Source organism: Alligator mississippiensis, chromosome 5, assembly GCF_030867095.1.
Source record: "Alligator mississippiensis isolate rAllMis1 chromosome 5, rAllMis1, whole genome shotgun sequence".
NCBI classification, from domain to species: domain Eukaryota; kingdom Metazoa; phylum Chordata; order Crocodylia; family Alligatoridae; genus Alligator; species Alligator mississippiensis.
In genome coordinates this window covers 42,565,033-42,587,287 of record NC_081828.1, presented here as the reverse complement: position 1 = coordinate 42,587,287, position 22,255 = coordinate 42,565,033, and the positions used below count along the sequence as shown (strand labels likewise).

Here is a 22,255-nt window from a genome sequence, read left to right as displayed (position 1 = left end):
TATACTGACTGCAAAATGAATGTCAGTGTGCTACTGTGGCAAAAAAGCCAATAGTGGACTGGGTTGTATTAATAGAAGTGTTGCATGCAAGTCAAGGGAAGTGATTCTCCCATTCTGTTCAGCACCGATGAAGCCTCATTCACCTAAAATACTGTGTCCAGTTTTCAGCATCATGCTGCATAGAAAGACATGGAAAAATTAGAAAGGTTGGAAGAATTAGGATTATTTAGTCTCATGAAGACGAGTTTAAGGGAAGATTGGCTAACTGTTTTCAAAAACAAAAAGGGTTGTCATATAGAGGAAAGCAATCAGTTGTTCTCAGCTGACTTCTTAAGCCGTCTGAGACCCGAATGTGCAGTGAGCTGTTCAACCAGCTTGTACTGAATGCTGGGAATTATACTTTGGCACCTTACTTCTCTGGTAGAGGAGATAGAAGCACATTATCTTCTCTGTTTGGCCTTGGGTTTTTGGCAAGGTGCTGTGGAGTCTCTCAGGAAAGCAAAATGAAAGTCTGGTGTAAGTCATTTGTACCAGTTGTAGATTTTTTTTTGCAGTGGTTTAGAGGAGTTGTTATTGGAATACATTTGGTCTTGGTTTTCATTATTAAATTGTGTGTTGGCAGAACTTGGATCATTTGTCATTACTTTTTCTCTCACTATAAGTAGTTTGGGGACAGTCACTTTCCCAAGCAAGCTGGGGAAGGTAGTAATCTTTTTTCTGAGGTTCATTTCATCTCAGTTTAATATAAAGAGGAAATAAATCTTTATATGTTACCTCTACTTTTCAGTCTATTCAGAGCAAAAATATGCTTTGTTTATTTTTTCCTTCTTTTCATGAGAGAAAGTGAACTTTTCTGCAGGTGCTTCAGCCATGACAAAGGACAACTACAGCTGCATCCTTTGGACCATTACGGTGGATAAGTAGAATCTTAAGCTTTTAGATGGGCTTTTAGTCTTATGACTTAATAGGTACCGTGCATGAGAAGGCTTGCAGAGCAACAGGGGAGTTACTGCTCATTACACATGAAAGCGTCCTTATCAGAACCTAATCAGCCTTAAGGGGCAGTTAGAGGAGTCCTATATTTTTGAAAGATGTGAAAAAGCAGTTGGGGCTTTAGTTTCATCAACTGTAAAATGGAGAGCAAGTCTCCTTTGAAAACCCCAACTATAAAATTGTTTCTGCTTCACATTATGCAGTGAGCTTGCATTAATGTTCACAAAAGACTTTTAAAATGCAAGTTGTGTTTAGAGAGAAATGCACTTTAGAGCAACAAGAGTCTTGAGTATTAAGACAGAGATAGGTGAACTATGTAGTTTTGGACATTACATTTCAAGAAGAGTGTGGAGAGACTGGAAGGATCCAGAAGCAAGTGATGATGTTGATAAAAGATTTAGAATGCAAACCACATGCAAGGTTGAGAAAACTAGGTGCATTTAATTTGGAGGAAGAGAGATATTATAGTAGTAACTGTAGTTAGTATAGTAGTATTTAAACACCATTTACTTGTACCTTTCCCCAGAAAATTAGCCTTCCAAAATTGGTGTGCATGTCTTAAGCAGGGAGGCTGATTTCTACTCTGGAATAGAAGTATGGAGAGGCTGTAATTGTTGTCAAGGGCTTTGCTTCTCTCCACCCGGCATTCATCAGGGGCAGAGTACATTTTGAAATTCCCCTACAGATGCTACTGAATTGGAAGTAGCTTTGGGCTAAGCAGCCAAATGCTGCTGCTAATTTGGCAGTGACAGTGAGAGGGTTAAAACTAGCTTTTGCATGAGGCAGCCGATGAGATGCTTCATGTAATCATCTTTTGGCCATGCCTCTGGAAGAAAAAACTTTTTAACTTCACTCTGCTTTCCCCAAACAAGGTGCATGTGTTATTTGGGGGTGTTGTAGTGTGGTATGCAAGAAAATAAGATATTTGAAAGGCTGTCATTAAGGGCCCTAGTATGCATTAAAATTAAAGCTGTATAGAAACCAGCTGTAGAGTTGTAACCTGTTACACATTTTCAAGCACTAACTGTGTAGTTGGTTGGCTCTTTTATAGCTAGATGGACATTTTTATGGTGTGATGATAACTTTGCACATGTGGCTAGTTTAAATTTATTGCTCAATTAACCAGTGTATTGTGTGATAATTATTTTGCATGTGTGATGAGTCTAAGTAAGCTTATTGCAGGATTAACAAGTTTATTGTGTAATATATGTAATGTGGCAGGGACAAAAGAGAGAACAACTGTTCCTTGTTGTCACAGAGAGCAGGACACAAAGCAGTGGGTTTAAACTATAGCAAAACAGATTTCTATTAAAGTTCAGAATAGATATTATAAGAGTAGCACATCCTTCATTCATGCAGGGGTAGACTAGATGACCCCTGAGGTCCCTTCTGACTCCACAGTTCTGTGATTCTGTGAATGAAATTGGCTGCCTTCACCTGATGAGGGCAGAGATTTGTGATTGAATGACCTCTGCCTCTAGATCATCTGGCAATTGCTGTTGAGTTTGAATTAGAGGCACTTGCCTGTCAAAGGGAACATTTTTGACAGTGGCTAGCTTTTATTTATTTAATTTCTTGTTGCAACAAGATTGCAAGAATATTTGTGGAGCACTTGCTTTTATTGCATTGTATTTGCTTTTGTTCTCTGTGCTGCAGTAACATCACAAGTTTGGAAGAGCTCTATAAAGGATAGCATAGAATACTGCAACCCAAAAACAGTGACTCCATCCTTAGGGATGGAAAGTAAAATAGTGGATTATCTTGGGTTATCCCCTGAACAATCCTGGAGGTTTGAAAGCTATTCTGCTTGGCTCACTTCTGTAGTTATCCTATTAGTGATTTATATTTTAAGCCATCTTGCAGAGAGTTGCTTGTGGTTAGATGGTTCAGAGGTGGTTGTGAATTGGTGAAAAGCAAGCCGCTGTGCGTGGCTCGTGGGTGAATTAGATGTTCAAGTCAAGCTGAGTAAAAGCAGATGAGATTTTTTTTAAATCTTTTTTTTTTGTAGTTGCTTATATGACTAATGGGATGACTTTAAAGAGCAATGTAAAATAATTTTTGCATTTGAAATTCAATTCGTAGTGAATACTGAAAACTATAAAATGATAGAAGAACTGGTGTAAATATGACACGAGCAATGATTAGTAGCAGACTGTTTTGAAAACTTTGGTTTTGTTAACAGTCACTTGACTCCAGCAACTAATTAATATGCTGGAGAAAGAAAGGCTGTTAAAGATTCAACACTCTCAGCCCCTTAGTAACATGAAAGAACAAACAACATATGTCTTCTGAAATATCCAAGAAGCCCTCCAGCAAACTGGGGAAGACAAGATTTTTGCAATTTTTTTTTGTTTTTTAAAAGAAAAAGGCTTGCAAAAGAAACCCTACCCTCACCCCACTCCCCAAATTTTCAACCCCTGTTTAGCTGTCAAAGGGGATGTGTTAACTTATCCAAGCTGGTTAGGCTCCTTGACTGAGAGTCATATAGCCATGAATCTTAGGGCCTTATTACACATTGTACTTTGCTGCTCAGATATTGATCAGTGTTAGTGTTAGCTGGAGTTTGAAGCAGTCACACCTTAAGGTTAAAAACCTCTGATTGTCTCCCTCCTACACAGCTGTGACTTGCCACTAGAGGGCTGGCGAGCAGGGGCCTGACTAGGAGCTGCAGTTGTGAGTTGCCACTACAAGGCTGGTGAATCAGGACAGGCTGCTATCCCTACTCTAGGTGGGCGTGTGTGAGAAATGGATTGTAGGGGGACAGGGACACTAAGCAGAGAGTTAATGGGATGGGGGTAGGTAATGAAATGGGAGGTAAAATGAAGGAAGTCAGACACTGAAGGATAAAATAAGGTTTTTTGAGGGTTTTTTTGGGTTTTTTTAAATAAAGATGAAGTAAATGACCTCCATTGAGGTATTGTGGGTGCTGATCATACTTCCCAGGGTGGCTGGGATGTGGGAGCAATGATGGAAGGTGGTTCTGGGGAAGATACTGCCTCTTTCCCTGCAAGGTAGCCCCAGCTCATGGGGATCCAATATGGCCCTCTACCTTATTTCCCCCTCCCCAGATCCCAGTCCTGGACCTGTCTGTGCCCTGTGACCTAGCTAGCTGGCATGTGCTTTGCAGGCTGTTTGCATGGGGTTGTATCCTTGGGGGATGGGAAGGTCACATCTCCAGGGGCGGGAGCAGGATTTAGTTTTATGCCAGAACTGCCCCCTTGGCAGTAGAGGTCAGGGGGTGTGGTGGAAAGTTTGTCTATGCAGAATGGGAGGGTGGGGGAGAGGATGCTGCATCCCTGGAATGCTGGAGGACTGCAACTTGGGTGGCTCATCTGGAGGAGTGACCAGACATTAATGGAACATGCGCTGGGTAACATGGATCAGAGATAAATCTGCCCTGGAGTGGCGTAACTTTAAGCCACCTAAAGTGTGCTTAAAACTAATTTTAGGTGTTAATATGTGGATAGTCCATGGGTTAAGAACTCCAGGAGCCACTTAAAAGTGATGTGTAACAAGGCCCTTAGTCTGATCCTTTATTCAGTTTCTTGGGCGGGTTTTGTAACAAGTGCAGTGCAGCTGTGACTGTGCTGTTTAGTAGTACCTGAGCTAGCTATTTTTAAAACCAGTTTGGGCATGTCTTCTGGAACTGGAATTATTACAGAAGTGTCTGCAGTGAAGATTTATGCACAAAGTACTAAATAGGGGCAGAATCCCATTTTCCCCACCTTTGCAGATCACCTTTAACATCCCTGCGAATCTTGAAGCTGACAGAGTTATCTGTGATGAAAGTCATGTCTCCCTGCATCACCCACATGAGCAAGGGTATAACAAATTGTATTCTGGATCCAACAGTCAATAACTTATAACAGTTGCTTTGTCAAAGTATTTTTCCTGCCCCATTCCTTCAGCTGTTGATTATACCTGGAAGGAAAAATTGCAAAGCAAATAATTTCTTTTTTTTTTAGTTCCCTTAACAAGTATGATATGCAGTAAGTATGAAAGCAACAAGGCTGAAAAAAACAAGGGATGTTTGCACTAGGTAGATTGAATTAGGGCTCCATTAATGATAGTCTTTGAAATTATCAAATAAAAATGTTTTGATGGTTCTTTAAAAACTTGCCAGCAATGTTTAAGGGGTGTTGAGATTGTTCATTTCATGTAATGGCTTCTTACAGTAATTCCAGTCTGGATCATAAGACTGGTGAGTGTCCTTGACATTTGTACGCACTTTTTTGACTCTTGTCTTGTCTTGTAGTATTGTAAGAATCTCTGTTTGTTTTTTGTGTAACTGCCCATTCATGACGCAGTGTGTGCTCTCATTCTCTCGTGCTGTCTTTCTCATGCTCTCTTGCTCTCTGCATATTTGACTACATTTCTAAATGACCATTGATTAAGTTCCTCATTTTTCAAGTGCTTGAATACAGAGGATTTTCCAGTTCCCTTTAAGGTGACTCAAGGTGGGCCACCCATATGGAAAATTTAGGTCATTGTTATATAGTCCAGAATATGTGGAAAAATATAGTGAGAGATACTTTTTTCCTCTACTAAGCTCATGCAAGTGTTTTGATGCTAACAAATGGCAACTCCTCTTTAAGGAACTTCTCTTGCAACTAGGGATGTGAATGGTTAAATGCTTACTTGTTTAACTTTTAAATCCACTGATAACCAGTTTTAGCTTACCAGTTTATCATTTAGTTCAGGGTGGGGCACAGTCCGGGAGGGAAGTAGGGGAAGGGAAGCCTCAGCAGGAACTAGAAGGCAGCAGGGAAGGAGGGTGGGAGGGAGAAGCGAGGAGGAGGGGAGCAGGAGGTGGAGGGGTCACTAGTACCTATAGCTAGGCCCTGTGGACCCAGTGCAGCCACTTGCAGCCTCCCCACTGCCTGCCACAAGCAGCCCGGGCTCTGGGAGGCCCCTGCCACCCACCATGGAGCCCAGGGTGCTTGCAGCAGGCAGCGGGGAGGCTGCAAGTGTTTGCACCATGGTCCACAGAGTCTAGCTATTAGGTCCCTTCTCCTCCTTATTCTGCTGTCCACAAGGAAAGCAGCTCAGCTCCCGCTCTGGGGAGCATGGAAGCCAGAGGCTGCCTGTCATGGGCTGTGAGGGGCCCTATCCTGAAAATAAAAATTGAAAAAGCTGCTTAAAAATGAGAGGGGTGGGGAGCAGGGGGAAAAGTATTTGAGCTGGACTGGAACTTGCATGCGGTCTGGAAGCAGTGGTGGTGTGGAGTTGTTAATAGAGTAAAGGTGGAGCTCTCAAAGCCACATGTGGAATCATTTCACAGAAACAGAAGATGCTGTTAAATGTAAGATGTGCAATACAGAGCCTAGATACCTAAACAATACTGGAGCAATGCTGAATCATCTTAAGCTGAAGCATCCCGCTATTTTAAGTGAAAGACGATCAAAAACAAACAACAATGTCCATATTTGTTTCTGGCAGCTCGAGGAAGTGTGATACACAGTGTGCTGAAAAACTGTCCAAGTTGTTATGCACTGTGATAATTGAAGACATAACTGCCTATAAGTGTTGTTGAGGTAAAGGTTTTCGTGCATTTTAGAGTTGTGTGGAACCCAAATACCATGTGCCTAGGAGACAAACTGTAACCTCAAAACTAGAGAGGTGGTGTAAAAATTGTGTGAACTCTCTCTGGCAAAAATTGGGAAGAGCCGATAAAGTAGCTTTTACTACTGATTCTTGGACAGCATTAAATACAGAAAGTTATATGACAGTCACGTGTCATTACATTGAAAACTGGGAGCTTCGATCAGCTATTTTACAAACAGAAAGTATGCTGGAATGACATATAGCAGAAAACATTGCTGAAAAGTTAAATGCTGCTGTAGAAAGATGGCATTTGTAAGGCCGTGTTTTAGCATATGTGCATGATAACGCGAGCGATATTGTGCTCAGCAACGTGCCAAGGTACATTGCATGGGAATCTGTAAACTGTTTTGCCTACATGTTGCAGGTGGCTATAAATGATGGCTTTTCTGGGAGCATAAATCATGTTATTGTGGCTGCCAGTAGGCTAGTTGTACATTTCCACCACAGCACCACTGCTGCTAGGGCACTTGAAAGGAAACAGCTTCAGGGTTAGCAGCGCCACTTGATCCAGTTGTGTAAAACTCGCTGCAATTCAGCCTATGAAATGACTGAGAGACTCATCAAGCAGAAGTGGCTTATAACAGGGGTGCTGTCAGATCGCTCAGTTACAAAAGTATCTGATGCCCAAATGGTTGAGCCATGGCAATTAATATAGGATACCTTACCTGTCCTTTCTACTTTAAAATGTGCCACGACAGCCATGTTCAGCATCCGTTTAAAATATGTATTCACTTTGCAATAGTTTTCTCAACACTCAAAAAGTAAAACTGCTGGCGAAAGTGGAAAGGTAGCTGATTTCAAGTCTTCTGTTCGCTGTACTCTGGAGCATCGCATGAAATCCAGTGATCCTGCCGTAATAAACAGACCTGCACTGATAGCATCCATATTGGATCCATGCCACAAGCACCTGCAGTTTCTTTTGCCTGCTATCCAGATTTCTGCTAAATTAAAACGTATCCAACTTGTGTTCTTGGAAAGTGAGGCAGCTCTGAGTGCTGTGGTTGAGCCAGCAGTGAAATAAACGTGGGGAACTGAGAAAAGAATGCTATCGTAATGCTTGTATGTGAAGAATATGCTAAAAAAATTGACAAGAATGCAGTAGAAAATGGATTGGAGAATTACTCCCTTTATTAGAGTGCAGTCCATTGGAGTGGTGAAAAGTCAATGCACAGTGCTTTACAAGGCCTGCAAAATTGGCTGTTACCTGTGCGTTCCAGGTTCCTCCGCCTGCAGAATGAGTGTTATATTTCTGGGCTTACTGTAAATCAGTTGCGCTTAAGACTGACACCAGAGAATATCAGCATGTTAATTTTTCTCAATACGAATCATCAACAGAGTTGCGAGGCAGCTTTTTGTTTTTGTTGTTGCTTCTTTAACCTCAGCAGAACCTTGAGATGTGTTTTTTTTTTTCTGATCAGATTTTTTTGGGGAAGGCAAACATTTCTTTAATGTGGATTTTATATAAATAAGTTGTTGGAGTGTATTGTTTTTGAAGTTTTAACCTTGTTTTTGCACTTTTGGAAGGCAGAACATTTTAATAATGTGGACATTATGTAAATAAAAAGGTATGTAAATAAAAAGTGGCTGTGGTTTGTTGTTCTTGTAACGAGAGTGGTGCTTGGGACCTTTCCCCCTGTGGTGTGGTGAGGCTCCCGCCCAGAGGCACTGGATGAGCCATCCCCCCTGCGGGGCTGGAGGTACATTGTCTGTTCCTTCCCTCCCAGCACACCTATGGCTGCAGTGGGCTGGTAAAGCCCCTTGTTTGCTGCTGCCGCCCACAGTTTCCTGAGCAGCACTGTGCTGCTTGTCTGGTGGGGCTTGTCAATGCTTTGGCCCCCAGCTCTTCACACTGCTCCAAGCAAGTGGGCTGCAGCCCCTCCTCTGCAGCAGGGTAAGGCAGGTGCCGGCCCCAGGGCTCAGCACCCTTCCCCCCCACCAGTCTGACTTTGCAGAGCTGCAAGCTTGAGCCCAGCACTGCTGTGCGTGTCCCCATCCCTGTGTCCAGCCAGACGTTCCTCTTTCTGTTGCTGCAGCTGCTGGTGACACCTGAGACGGGCAAGGTGAAAGTAAGGAGGCATAGGGCAGTAAGGAGGCATGAGGACCTGCATGTCAGCCCCATGGCATGCCTCATCTACCTACTTTGCTCGCCTACCCCATCCACACCCAGGCTCGGACTTGGACCTGGACCTAGACCCAGGCTCAGAGAAGATCCACCTGTCCAGTTCATCATGAGCCATGGTCCTGGAGAACTGGGGTCCCGGGGAGCTACTGAGTCCCCACTTCACCTTGGGGGCCTGAAAGTGTTGGGTTCAGCAGGGATGCCCCTAAGCCTGGGCTGAAGCAGCCCCATGTGGGCCAGGTCAAGAGTTGCAATACTGATAAACCGTTGTAATTACAACAGGTTAAACAGATATTTTTTTAATCAATATTTACATCCCTACTTGCAACAAAGGCAGGAGGAGACAGAATCTGCCTCAGATAATATAGTACATAACATTTCAGGAGTTCCTCTACCACAATTACTATTTGTATTACAGAAAAAGTGATTGTGTGGTTTGAAAAGGGAGCAAGGTGAGAGGCTTTACTTACTGGGATTCTATACATGTGAACAACATAGAAAAGGGCACAGAATTTGGGATCTTAGGAATAACTGCAGGTCACTTCGTACGATTGCTGGAATGGAGATGTTGGAAGGGTTGTTACAGATCACATCTTAGATTTTGGTTGGGATATTGCTGCACATAGCTTTGAAGGACAGAAGGGGTTTAAGCATATGTTGGACAATGGGGACCCAACAGGCAGATTCAAATCATAGTACGGGGGGGAGTATAGTTTGATCTATAGTTGAGAAAGTTAGCCTTAGCAGCAGCATGCAGAGGTTGAACTGTGTGGTTAATTTTGGTGGCTAACAAGCACTTGCACTTTGAAAATTTATGTAAAGAAAGACCTTTTTTTAACACGTGTGCTGTGTCACCTTGACTTCTCAAAATAATATGTGAAACCCAGTATGTGTGTATACACTGAGAGTACTTTATGCCTGGGGACTAGAACATGTAATGGAGGTGATGCTCTTCATTTCTGCATCATATTTGCGCAGCTGAGATTACATTACTTCTCAGTGAATCATGTATGATACTACCCTCTGTTATAGCATCATAAGATAATTGCAAAGAAGGAAACGTTGCGCATAGTACAGTGGTCCAGGCACATTGGGCAGATGGTACAGTCTTCCTCATTCCTTCCATTACTCAGAAATAAATGCGTTGACATTTGTATTTGTAAAAAGGGTGGAGGTGTTTGTCTTTGTATGTATGAATATGTGTGTACATATGTACATATGTATGTGTGTGCATACATGCTTCTGTGTATTAGTAACAGTAATATGTAGTATTTAGATTGATATCCCTCCCTATCCAGAAAGATAAAGAGCGACTTATCCATATATCTAAAAACACATTGGTCTGTGTATATTCATGAGTGCGTGAGTATATAACACACCCCAAATCCTCATGTTTCTCTGGAACAGTTATAAAATAAGTTTCTCCTTCACCCTGTAAATGTCAGTCTGTAAAGTGCCTGTGATATGGAGAGAACATGGTCCTGCTCTGTCATTGGGCTGGGGTTATTATTCAGACCCAACACATTTTTAAACATTTCACTTCATAGGCTGCACAGATAATTAAATGGGATCTCATTTTCTGTGTTTTGCTTTTTCCCCCCAGTTGATGCAGTTGTTGGAGTCTGAAACCTCTCGATTAGAAGCATTTCTGGAATGGAAACAGCTGGAACCAGTTTATTGGCAGTGGATGGTAATGAATCAAACTAATATGAATAGCACAGTTTTCTTATATCCAACGACCACTTGCTGCTCTTTAACCCCCTTCCCAGAAAAGTAAATGCTATAAACCACCTGTAACAACTTTCTTTTGAAGAAGAGGCTAATGTAAATTAAAGACTGCTCTTTCTCATCAGTCTTATCCTGTGTTATTTGACTTACTCAAATAAACTAAGGAACTAGAGGGGAAAGAAGCTGAATTTCACGCAGTTATCACAAATGGAAATACCTGATTTTCATCTCTTTTATGTTTTCTTAAACATAGCAATCACACATTCTGTTATAAATTAAATGGCTTTTCAGAAGAGGGACTTAAGCTTTATTATAGACTTGAGGACATCTAAATTTGCAAGCAGCTGAAATTGCAAACAACTTCAGCCAGATAGTGTGGTGAAATTGCAGATTTCCCCTTGAACTGTGTTGAATGATCATAAGAAAATCAATAAACCTTCTTCTGTTCATCTTATGACTTCTCGATTGAGTGTGTGCTATAACATCCATCTTGCTTCCATATGAAACTTAGTCCACATGCAGAGGCTGAAAATAATTCTTGAGAATAGTAACTTAACAGTATGCATTTGCAAAATCTGGAGAAACAGCATACTGACCATTAATTAATTGCTAGTGTGCCTTGTTCTACTACAAAAAGCCAAGTAAAGGAGTGTAAAATTGTTTAACCTGTCTTGAAAAATATTTCAGGACCTACAAGTTTTTGTGTTGTCAGCAGAGGTGATTACTTAGATAATGGCTGTTGCTTTATTTATTTATATTATTGTGCTTGTTTGACAAGCATGAATAGTAGGATAGGCACATATTCAAAATTGTATAAGCAGGTGTTTCAGATTAGGCAAAATTTTACAGCGGTTGCTGTGTCAGGAGCCTTCTTTTGTGAACAGTCATGAACAGGCTATTGAGTGTGCTGTGAAAGGAGAGGCTTAGTATTTCCTAAGATTAGGTCGTAAAAGCAATTCATCATTACTTGTAAGAATATAACATAATAGCATTCTTAACTGAGCCGTCAACCAGGGTGATCAATTTGTATTTTCTTTCCACTGCTATGATTTGGATTTCTGGATTTGCTTCTGGAATTCTGGATTTTTTTCCCCCTGGATTTCTTTAGGTTTCATTTGTACTTTTGAAGCCCAATAATATATATATTGACACGTATTTAAATCTACCCATCTATCCAACATTTCTCATAAGAAATATTTTTCATCAGGAAAGAGTTAAATGTGATTCAGAATCCGGTGTGTGTAAATTTTTTAACTGTTCTATGTCGCTTCTTCATTTGACCCCCTTCCATCTTCAACTCAGGAACCAAGTCTCCAGCTCTGGAAGCTTTTGCTTGCTCTGGTTACCTTTCCTCCATGCATTTATCATCCTTTCCATAGAGAACTTGTAGTGTTCCTATTTTTTTCTATTTAGTTTTTTTCCATTTTTGTTTACATCCCCTAGTTCTTTCATCTCTCTAAAAATACATCCCTATCAATTGCAACTGTTCTTTCCTTGTTTTGGAGGCTGCCATTTACAGTGTGAATAAACTCACATTTCTTAGCCTTTCCCTTTCACTGAGAGTCTTCTAGTTGGCACAGTCTGTGCATGCCTTTCCAAGGCAATCATCCTTTTTCCTTTGGAAGGGCACAAAATGGTACCCTATCACCCTGCCAGACCTTGAACTCCTTAAGCTAACAGTAGCACTCCTTTGGTTTGGAGTCACTCCTTTTGATGATGTAACATGTAGTTCTTTGAGGTGGCCTTTGTACGTTCTCACTCTTGAGGATCCAGAAGTGAGAATGGAGTCTGCTTAAAGGTGAGTAAACCTTTTTCTTATTTGCCCCTTTTATAGAGTCTATATACTGCTGAGCTGGTGGATGGAGTCAAAGGGTGCGTCCAAGGGGTGCAGTGGTGCCATCGTACCCCAAATGTGATTCCTGATCCACCCAAAGTTTAAAACCAACTGCCTGGTAGGCTTGTGCGAAGTGTCTAGTATTTGCTTCAGGTTCAGATTTGACCAATTACAGTGATTCGATTTGGTGATTTGAATCACTGTCCCAAATCAATCTGGCTGAATCTGATTTGGAGATTTGGCTGCTCCTGAATCAGCCGAATCTCCGAGTCACACAGGTCCCATCCCCCATCCATTCTCAACGGCTGCCCCTCCTGCCCCAGCTCTGGCTCTTTGAAAAACAATAGACCCCGCTCACTGGCTCCTGTCCGGTGGGGGGCAATCCCTGCTGCCCCCCATGCCATGTGGAGGGGCTCTGTTACAAGCCCCCGTCCCACTGTCCCAGCCCCACCATGGCTGCCCCACCTGCCCCAGCTCCCAGCCCTTTAAAAAATCAACAAACAAAAAACCCCTAACTCACTGGCTGCTGCAGCAGCCTTGGGGCTTCTTGGGGCTCGTATCAGAGCTCCCCATGCAGAGCAGGGCAGTGGGAGGTAGTGGGGATTACCCCCTACCAGGCAGTAGCTGGTGAGTTAGGGTTTGTTTTTTTTAAAGGGCTGGGAGCTGGGGCGGGTGGGGCAGCTGTGGGTAGGGGGAGGGGCTGGGAGAATGGATGAGGGTTGGGGGGCTTGTGACAGAGCCCCCCATACAGCATGGGGCAGTGGGGGGCGGCGGGGATTGCCGCCCCCCCACCTGGCAGCACCTGGTAAGTGGAGGTATTTTTTAAACAACCGGGAGCTCGAGTGGGTGGGGCAGCCATGGGGGGACTGGGACAGCGGGCGGGGGTTGGGGGGCACTCAGGGGGGCTGGGGGAGCAGGCAGGGGATGGGGCCTGGCATGGGTCCTCCCATGGTCCCCTCCCTCCACCCCCAGCACCCCCTCCCCTGCCCCCTACTTACCAACATGGAGTCTGGGTCCAGCTGGGGACTGCCCGAATCGCCAAAGCTCTCCAAATCTTTTCTGAATTGATTCGGAGAGCTTCAAATCGATTTGGACCTTGTAATTGGTCCCCTGATTTGATTCTGATTCGGAGATTCGGCCACCGAATTGGGCCAAATCTTCTTTGAATAGAATCAGCACCTAAAGCTTCACATAGCCCTTCTGCCTAGTATTGGCAGCAGCATTTTTATTCCGGCAGCAGCAAAGGAGTCTTGACTTCATGGCTTATTAGAATCTATCTGATTCCTTCTAAAATGTTCGTTCTACAGCTGTTAACACCCTTCTCTCCTTTTTAATAGTATTAATGTTCCTCTAATTGAGTTATTCTTAGCTCTGCAATTCTGCTGTCTATTAGTCCCTCCTGGTCGTGTAGCTCCTATTTCACAGCCCTGCACACTGTTTTTAACTCTAGCTACATACAAACTCAGGTGTGTAAACGTTAACTTGGATGAACATTAACTCAGGTATGGGAATAATTTTTAGTAAAGCATTGAATGCTCAGTCCTGCTTGGTTTTGTTTTATGAATCTAAGAGATGTATGTTGAGTTCTAATGACTGCTGGACTAAAGAAACAACAGCTTTTGATTATTTTTGCCTAGTTTGTTCTGTTTTTTAATACAAAATGTATGATATAGCAAATTAATGCATATTCCAGTGAAGTTATATTTGTTTTTGCTTTGATCTTAAACTGAATAATCTAGCCTTAGGTGCATAACATATTAGTAAAGCTTCTAGTTTCTTTTTCACCTGGAGAAAAATGTGTATTGTGTTATATGAGATGATGCACCATACCATCTTGTGCCCCCCTTTTTAAAATCGTAGGTCCTCCCATGAATATAATTGTTCCTCACAGTAACCCATGAATCCCTGAATCTCTGTGCCATAGGGGCTGGTAGTTGCATTCAATCTGAATTCTGTGCATAGTTTGCTTACTCCTGGACTAATTAACATTGTACCTTAAATGGCATTTTGCATCTGCTCTGCAGTCTTGTGGACCATCCAAGTCTTTTGAAATCTGGCTGCATTGTTCCTCCTTCCTTAATATCTGCCCAGATTTTATTTCACCTCCTGTCTTGAAGAACTTCTTTTCAGTGATCTTGAATTACAAGTCATTTAGATATGATAACAGAAGCCCAGTAATAGATCTCTGGCATGCTCTACTTTAGTGCAAAAATTTTATCTTCTTTAGTCTCTTTCCCTTCCCTGCTGTTTATCTCTTGCTATTGTACATTTTTTCCGTTCATGCTCCTATTCCACTTCCCACTCTGGGACTGTTTCTGTCTCCTCATTTAGCTAATTGGGCTAGTAGTCTTGTACACTGAGCTTGGTGTGCCCTGAGCATATGGAGACCACAACACCGAGTCGTCCAAGTTAATGAATAGTGTTAGGACAACTTCCTTTTTTCCACAGGAACATCATTTCTGTCTTGCTTGGCTCCAGCTTAGTCAATTGCTCTTAGTCCAGATGCTTTTCTTGGCCAAAACTGAGGAAACTGGGAAAAATGCTATTTGCATTTGCCAGGGAGAAGAGGTTGTTTTGTATTGAATTCTGGAGTGATGCATAACATTTTTGATTGACCAGAAGAAGCCACTAATCAAAACAGTCATTGTTGTCTCAGTTCTGTGCTGTGACCCAAAGTATGACTGAGAAAGATGCTGGATGCTGGCAAATGGTACATGAAATTGAAGCTAGTTCTTTGAGTGATAGTATGTGATGTTGAAGGGGTTGTATTTGTAGCACCTTGTATGCTGGCTGCATTTGGTACATGTGTTCTGGAGAGTGTTAGGTCAATTCCCCTTTTCAAGAAAGAAATAACTAACCCTGTTAGTAGGAGCCCATGATGTTTTCAGTAACTTTAACAGGCAGCAGTGGCCTGAATTTGTGACAGATGATGGCTCAGATTGCACCTGCGATTTCAGAGGTATCTTGTTGAGAAAACGTGATGGATTCTTAGAATTAGACAAGAATCCAAAGAAAACCTAACTTACTCTGTTTGACATTTCAAGATTCTGTTCCTATGCAAAGGATAGTTCCTTGCATAGGAATAAGAATGGGTGGGTTCTGTGTTGTATGTGAATTATGCCAAGAGAAAAGATCCTCAGGGTATGGCTTTGTTTCTTCTGTGAAAGAAAAGAAAGTGGTCTCTTTGCATTTAAAATGATAGTGCAAGATTTGTAAGAATTCTGTGCATTGAAATCTCCCTGTTACTACTTAGTGTTCTTGTGTTTGCCTCCATCAGTGTTTCATCTTGCTTCCTTCCCAGTTTTCATGTGGCAGGTCAGTCTCCAATGAGCCCTGGAGGAGGATGGGGGTCAGATGAGGGTTGACTAACTGTAGACATCTCTCTGCTTAGCATGCAAGATCTCTCAGTTACCCTTCAGAGGAACCTTCCTCTCTCCATAAGTATACAGGTGCCTAATTCTCTTTTTTGGACTCACTCTGGGCCAGGGCCCTATTGTTTTTGGCATTGCAGTGCCTAAGTGGGGGCACCTAAGGCACCGATCTAGATTTTGTCCTTACCCCTTTAAAAATGAAACCAAAAAATGCTTTTTTAGGTTTTCAGTCCAGTTTGCTTTTAAATTATAGTACTGGCAACCAGAAGAGATCAAAAACTATGTCTGATCCCAGGAGATTGGCTCAAAATCATGAATTTAAAAAAATCCTCAAATGAATGTTGCTAGCCTATCTTGATTTTAACTCCCATCTACTTTTCTTGTGTGGGTGCAATCGTTGTTTGAAAAGTTAAGCTTTCATCTACTCACAAACACACACCTCTTCAGCTGCTGCAAATGCCAGTTCTCTTTACTCTCTGCTTACCCTTAAGAGGGGAGCCACCCTCCATTTCCTATTACTTGTTGACTCCTTTCCCTCCTGATTCTCTGCCATCCTTCCATATTCCCCTCCAACTTTCCTCCATGCCCCCCCTCCCCTCCAACAAGTACTCTTCTGTCCTCCTAAACAGCCATCTGTGCCTTTATAAATAAAACTCAAAGCATTAAACTCAAAGGGAGATGAAACAGAATCCATTAAATCCATAAGGGACTTCATTATTGCACATTTATTTTATGGACAAGGTGTTCATGTGTTCCTACCACTGATGGGCTGCTAACAGAGAAAGATGGTATATATTGAATTCAAGGGTGTTGTTTCCGTGAGCAAATTTCAAGACAGATTTATTGGATGACATCAGAACTTGACATAACTAGATGGCCTGATTTGAGTGCAGTAATTATAGTTATCCTTCAATAGTAATCTAAAAAAAATATTTTTCACTCTTCAGTGCATTTCAAATTGGGGGGGGGGGGGAGGCGGAGGCGGGAATCATTCTACCATGCTTGTATAACGTTGATCAAATATGTATGTTTACCCAAACTAGCTACAATCATTTACTTGTTTTTAAAATAAGAATGTCCTCAGTGTAAATGTGTAAATAATCACAATAACTGTATTTAGTTGAATATAAGAGGTGGTTCCCCCCCCACCCGACCACAATTAACATGGGGGGAAAAAGCTACTCTTCTTACATTTGCATACAAAGAAACCTCATTAAATACATTGTCTATCATTAACCTGCTGCCAAAAGCAGCATGTGCTTTGTAATGGAAACCAACTATGAAGCTGATTAAATGTAGCCAACACTGAACGTGACTATAAAACATGTGGCCCGTATCGGCCAAACATATTGGTGAGAACCTACAACAAGAATAGGTTAGTGGAGTCCATCTGAATTAGATTTGTGCTAGAGCCTGTTACACACAGTTTCCCTCAGTGACGACTTCTTAAAGTCCCCTCATGACTTTTTAATGTCATAGTGAGCCACGTCATTGACTACATTTTGACTTCCACAGTTGAGCTGTGCCTTTCTTTCTCATTTCCAATGATTCCTATTTCTTCACCGGCTTTAAATGTCTAGGAAACATCACCAAATGGGGACCCAAGGAGTTCACCCAGACTCACTCTGTGGCCCTGTCTCTCAGCCTGTTGTATATAATTAGTGTGGCCCTGTCCTCCATGAAGTGGAACAGGACCGGGTTGCCCTGTGCCGTATCTGAATATAAATTTTTAAAGGATCCCAGAACTTATGACAAGAAAACCCTGTTCTAGTCATGAGTGGGGGACTAATTAGCACATGAATCCTTTGTGGGGCGGGGGCTATCTGGAGTACACACACATACTGATCAGTGCTGACCTACGGGAGCCACCATGGCTTGAAATGCTGTTGACTTTGCTGGGGCCCAGCCCAGTGAACTATATGGTAAATCTTGAGCCATTTGGCTTTAAACTAATATCATGCATAGTTTATTACAGGCACATTTATTTCAGTCAGTGTTTTCAGATTTGCCCCTCACTTCCATGTGTTAAGGGAGAGAGAGGGTCATATATTCAGTGTCATCTTATATTTTAGTACATATGGTACTTGATATTTATTTTATTTGTCTTGTTCTTTTACTGCCTCTTCACCTTTGTTCTGCCTGAGCCCCAGCCCCTTTCTGACTTCAGCTGCCATGACCTTCTTGCTCCTCTATACCAGGGTCCCTGTGAGCAGGATGATAACAAGGAAAAGTCTGTGTTCTCCTTCGGGCATGTTTTTGTCCAGAGGTCTTCATGCCTGTTTTCAAAAAGATCCTCAGATTTATGGGAATGGAAGAATGTTTCTAGGCCTGGGGTTTTTGAAGTTATTTGGACTGAAGATGGTAGAGCAGTGATTTTCATCGGGGGGCTGCACCACCCCAGGGTGCTGAGAGCCCCCCTTAGGTGCTGCTACACTATGGGTACTGCCATCACAGCAGCAGCCAGATAAAACCGTCCCATGCACAATTCTCCTGCAATGGGGCTCTGATCAGCCTAAAGCAGATGCAGCTGGCTGCTGCTCTGTAACCTTTCCCAGTCCACGCCATCCCATGCTTTTGGAAACAGAGGTGTGTGGGACAGTTCTACGTTGTTTCCAGGAGGAGTGTAGAAGGGACTCGCACAGCATGAGGTGGCTCCTGCATGCTTTAGGCTGATTAGAACTCTAATGCAGGAGGAGGGTACGCATGTGTCTTGGTCCTTCCCAGACTAGTTGTGCAGCAGGTGCACAGGGCAATTTTATCTGGAGGCAGCAAAACCAGTTGAGAAGCACTGAGCACTGCTACTTAGTGATTCTCAATTGGGGGTGCCACTGCATTCTCAACTGGGGGTGCCACTGCATTCAGAAAAAGTGGTGGAGGGATGCTTGGACAGTATAAAGGTTGAGAACCACAGGTGTCACAGGCCAGCTGGGCACTGTGAGTGTATCAGTCACTGGGCTGTTTGGTTCAGTTTTGGATCAAGGAGGCAAAGTTGGGAGTGAAGTAAAGGCAAATTTATTATAGCTTACACACACACAACAGTTAACATAAAGATAAATGTGATAAGCAGATAATGCAGTATTAAAGAGCTAATAATAAATAATAACAGATAACAACAGATCAATCTGTCTCAGGCCTGCTGGGCCCTGCAAAGGTATCAGCCACTGGGCTGTTTAAAACAACAGATAGATAGACATGGGTTGTCAACTTATCGATAGTCTCTCAATGTCAGGTGCGTGCCAGGTGATTCCAGCGAAGTCAGGCGTCCCTGATTGATGCTGTCAGAGGGATTACTGGGGAAGATCCCTTGATCAGGATCCAATCCTCACTCATACCGGGAGTCTGGGGTCCGGGCGTGGAACAGCAATGACCATTCTCTTCCCTCCTTTTTGCTGGTTACCTGACGCACGTGCTTTTTATACCTAGTTTTATGCTAATCTGTTGGCTTTAGAGCCACTCACAATCTTGCCCTATAGCTGTTACCCTATGGGATTGAAAGGTGTTAAAAATTATCATAAAAGGTTACTACCCAGACCCAGGTTTATCCAATAAGCAAATTACAATGCAGCACCTTTAGGTTTGAAATTGACATTGCTCTGCCTAAGCCCAACCCCTTTTAGGTTTCTCTGAATATGCTTTCTTGGGATGTGCTCTCCTGGAATGTGTTGGGTGTGCTAGGCGGTTAGATCCAGTTTTATCGTCAAGGCTGAACCCTGAGCAAAAAACCATTAGGTCAGCTGATCTTGCAGCTACAGCTTTGCCTATGGGGCCCAGTCAGTTTCATGAACAGTTAATTTATCATTTTGGTTAAACTTATGACAGGCAAATTACATTTGCGGGTTACGAACTTACAAGCTTTATATTAGCTGATATTACCTGTTTAGGCAAAATACCAAATGCCTCCAAGAAGCACGTATTTATTGCTTATTAATCCCTCTGGTTCTGGCCATAACACACAGGTATGGGGTATCTTTCTAATAGGTCAGTGTCAGGATAGGTCAGGATAATAAAAAGTCCTTCTTCAAATATATAGGGAGGATGAAGAAGGCGCCGGGAAATGTGGGGCCCCTGCAAGATACGCTGGGCAAGCTGGTGGTCGTGCCAGAAGAGAAGGCAGACATCTTTAACAAATTCTTCACCTCCTTTTTCTTGGGCAGGGACTGGGACTCCCCCACCGTGATTCAAGACGGACTCGAGGGGAATGCCCCAAGACCTAAGGTTGAGGAGGACTGGGTTAGAGTGCTTCTGGAGGGGCTGGACATGTTCAAGTCAGCAGGTCCAGGTGCTCTCCACCCCAGGGTGTTGAGGGAGCTAGCAGGGGTTATTGCAGGGCCCTTGGCATGGCTTTACGAGCACTCGTGGTGCTCGGGCCAGGTGCCAGATGATTGGAAGATAGCCAATGCGGTCCCCATCTTTAAGAAAGGGAGGAGGGAGGACCCGGGCGACTATAGGCCCGTCAGTCTTACCTCAGTCCTGGGGAAACTCTTTGAGAAGATCATCAAGGAGCACATCTGTGATGGGCCGGCATCAGGGGTGATGCTGAGGTGCAACCAGCACGGTTTCATTAGGGGCAGGTCATGTCAGACCAACCTGATTGCCTTTTACGATCAGGTCACAAAAGCATTGGATGCAGGTGTCGCCGTGGATGTAGTCTTTCTGGACTTCAGCAAGGCCTTTGACACTGTCGACCACCACATCCTCATTAAAAAACTAGGCCACTGTGGCATTGATGCCTACATGGTCAGATGGATTGCTAATTGGCTGAAGGGTCGTACTCAGAGTGTGGTGGTGGACTGGTCATATTTGACCTGGGGGGAAGTGGGCAGCGGAATCCCCTATGGCTCGGTCCTTGGGCCTGCACTGTTCAATTTCTTTATCAGCGATTTGGATGATGGGGTGATAAGCAACCTGTTTAAATTTGCTGATGATACCAAAATTTGGGGTGAGGTGGGCATGCTAGTAGGGAGGGAAAGATTGCAGAAAGACCTGGATAGGTTGCAGGTGTGGGCTAACAAAAACAGGATGCGTTTCAATACTGACAAGTGCAGGGTGCTACACTTGGGCAGTAGTAACTGGCAGCACACTTATAAGATGGGAAACTCCCTTCTTGAGACCATGGAGGCAGAAAGGGATCTTGGAGTCATCATCGACTCCAAGATGAACATGGGCTGACAATGCGAGGTCACGGTCGGCAGGGCTAACGGACCCTATCGTGCATCCACAGGTGCATCTCAAGTAGAGCCAAGGAGGTGATCCTCCCCCTCTACGCGACACTGGTCAGGCCACAGCTGGAATACTGTGTCCAGTTCTGGGCGCCCCACTTCAAGAGGGATGTGGACAACATTGAGAGGGTCCAGAGGAGGGCCACCCGCATGATCCGGGGACAGCAGGGCAGACCCTACAGTGAAAGGCTACGGGACCTGAACCTGTTCAGCCTTCACAAGAGAAGGCTGAGGGGGGACCTTGTGACCATCTATAAACTCACTAGGGGGGACCAGAAGGGTTTGGGGGAGACCTTGTTTCCCCCAGCGCTGCCCGGGATAACAAGAAATAATGGCCACAAGTTGTTGGAGAGTAGGTTCAGATTAGACATCTGTAGGAACTACTTCACAGTCAGGGCGGCTAGGATCTGGAACCAACTTCCAAGGGAAGTGGTGCTGGCTCCTACCCTGGGGGTCTTTAAGAAGTGGCTCGATGCCTACATGGCTGGGGTCACTTGAGCCCAGTTTCTCTCCTGCCCAGGCAGGGGGTCGGACTTGAAGATCTACAAGGTCCCTTCCAACCCTACTTCTATGATTCTATGAATGTCTTAGTATCGATGGAGGAAACCCAAGTCTGAAAACTATTTGACAAAAGTATTGTTTGAATATAAATTTTACAAAGTGTTTTTCTGGCCATGATCTTCCGATCAGCTTGGCGTATATGTGGTAGCCTGCACCAAATCAGATACGTGATTAGGGCCTATTGAACCTAACAAAACTAGTGACATTTCTGGAACTATAGGGTATGTCTAGACTGGTGGTGGTACATCCCAGCTTGGGTGCTCTTTTGAGTGTGCCGCATTCATCTCCTCCCATTTATGTTTGCCAAACCTGGAAATATGCCAGTGAAGCTGTTCTTGGGTCATCCCTATTGGCCGCTCCCAAGCATTTTGAACAAACTAAACTATCCTTACCTGCATGTTTCTGGATTCTGAGTGTGCAAGTGGGAACATACAGTGCGGGGATGGGACTCTCAGGCAGATCCCAGCCAGGGCATGCTAGCATTGCAGTGTAGACATACTCATAGTCACCAAGGTTCATCATAGAGGAATTTTATATTGTTGCAGATGTCAAACCCTCAGGCTGGGTCAGCAGCCTTTTGCCACCACAGGCCAAAGCTTATGACTTAGCTGTTGCTCCAGGCTGGAAGTTTTTGACCTTCCCCACCACCTGTGGGTAAACTCAGACACTGCAGAGCAGCAGGCTCCACAGTTCTGGGGATCACTGCAGAATGGATGGGCAGCACACTACAGTATCATGAGACTGATTCCCCCAATCTTTGTACTAAGGGTGCCTGTACACAGCACGGGTTTTAATCCTCATTAAATCAAATAGGTTTATAAAATTT

The 22,255-nt window shown here is 43.5% G+C and overlaps 1 protein-coding gene across 4 annotated transcripts in view; it reads left to right on the top strand.

The window, feature by feature from the left end:
- The window catches only part of TEDC1 (tubulin epsilon and delta complex 1), a 155,415-nt gene that overhangs the window by 84,468 nt on the left and 48,692 nt on the right, over window positions 1-22,255 (top strand). For all 4 annotated transcript variants that reach the window (XM_059728257.1, XM_059728256.1, XM_059728258.1 and 1 more), the window contains one exon: window positions 10,320-10,406. In XM_059728257.1, the coding sequence (XP_059584240.1) occupies window positions 10,320-10,406 (87 nt within the window). The remainder of the gene's footprint in view (window positions 1-10,319; window positions 10,407-22,255) is intronic.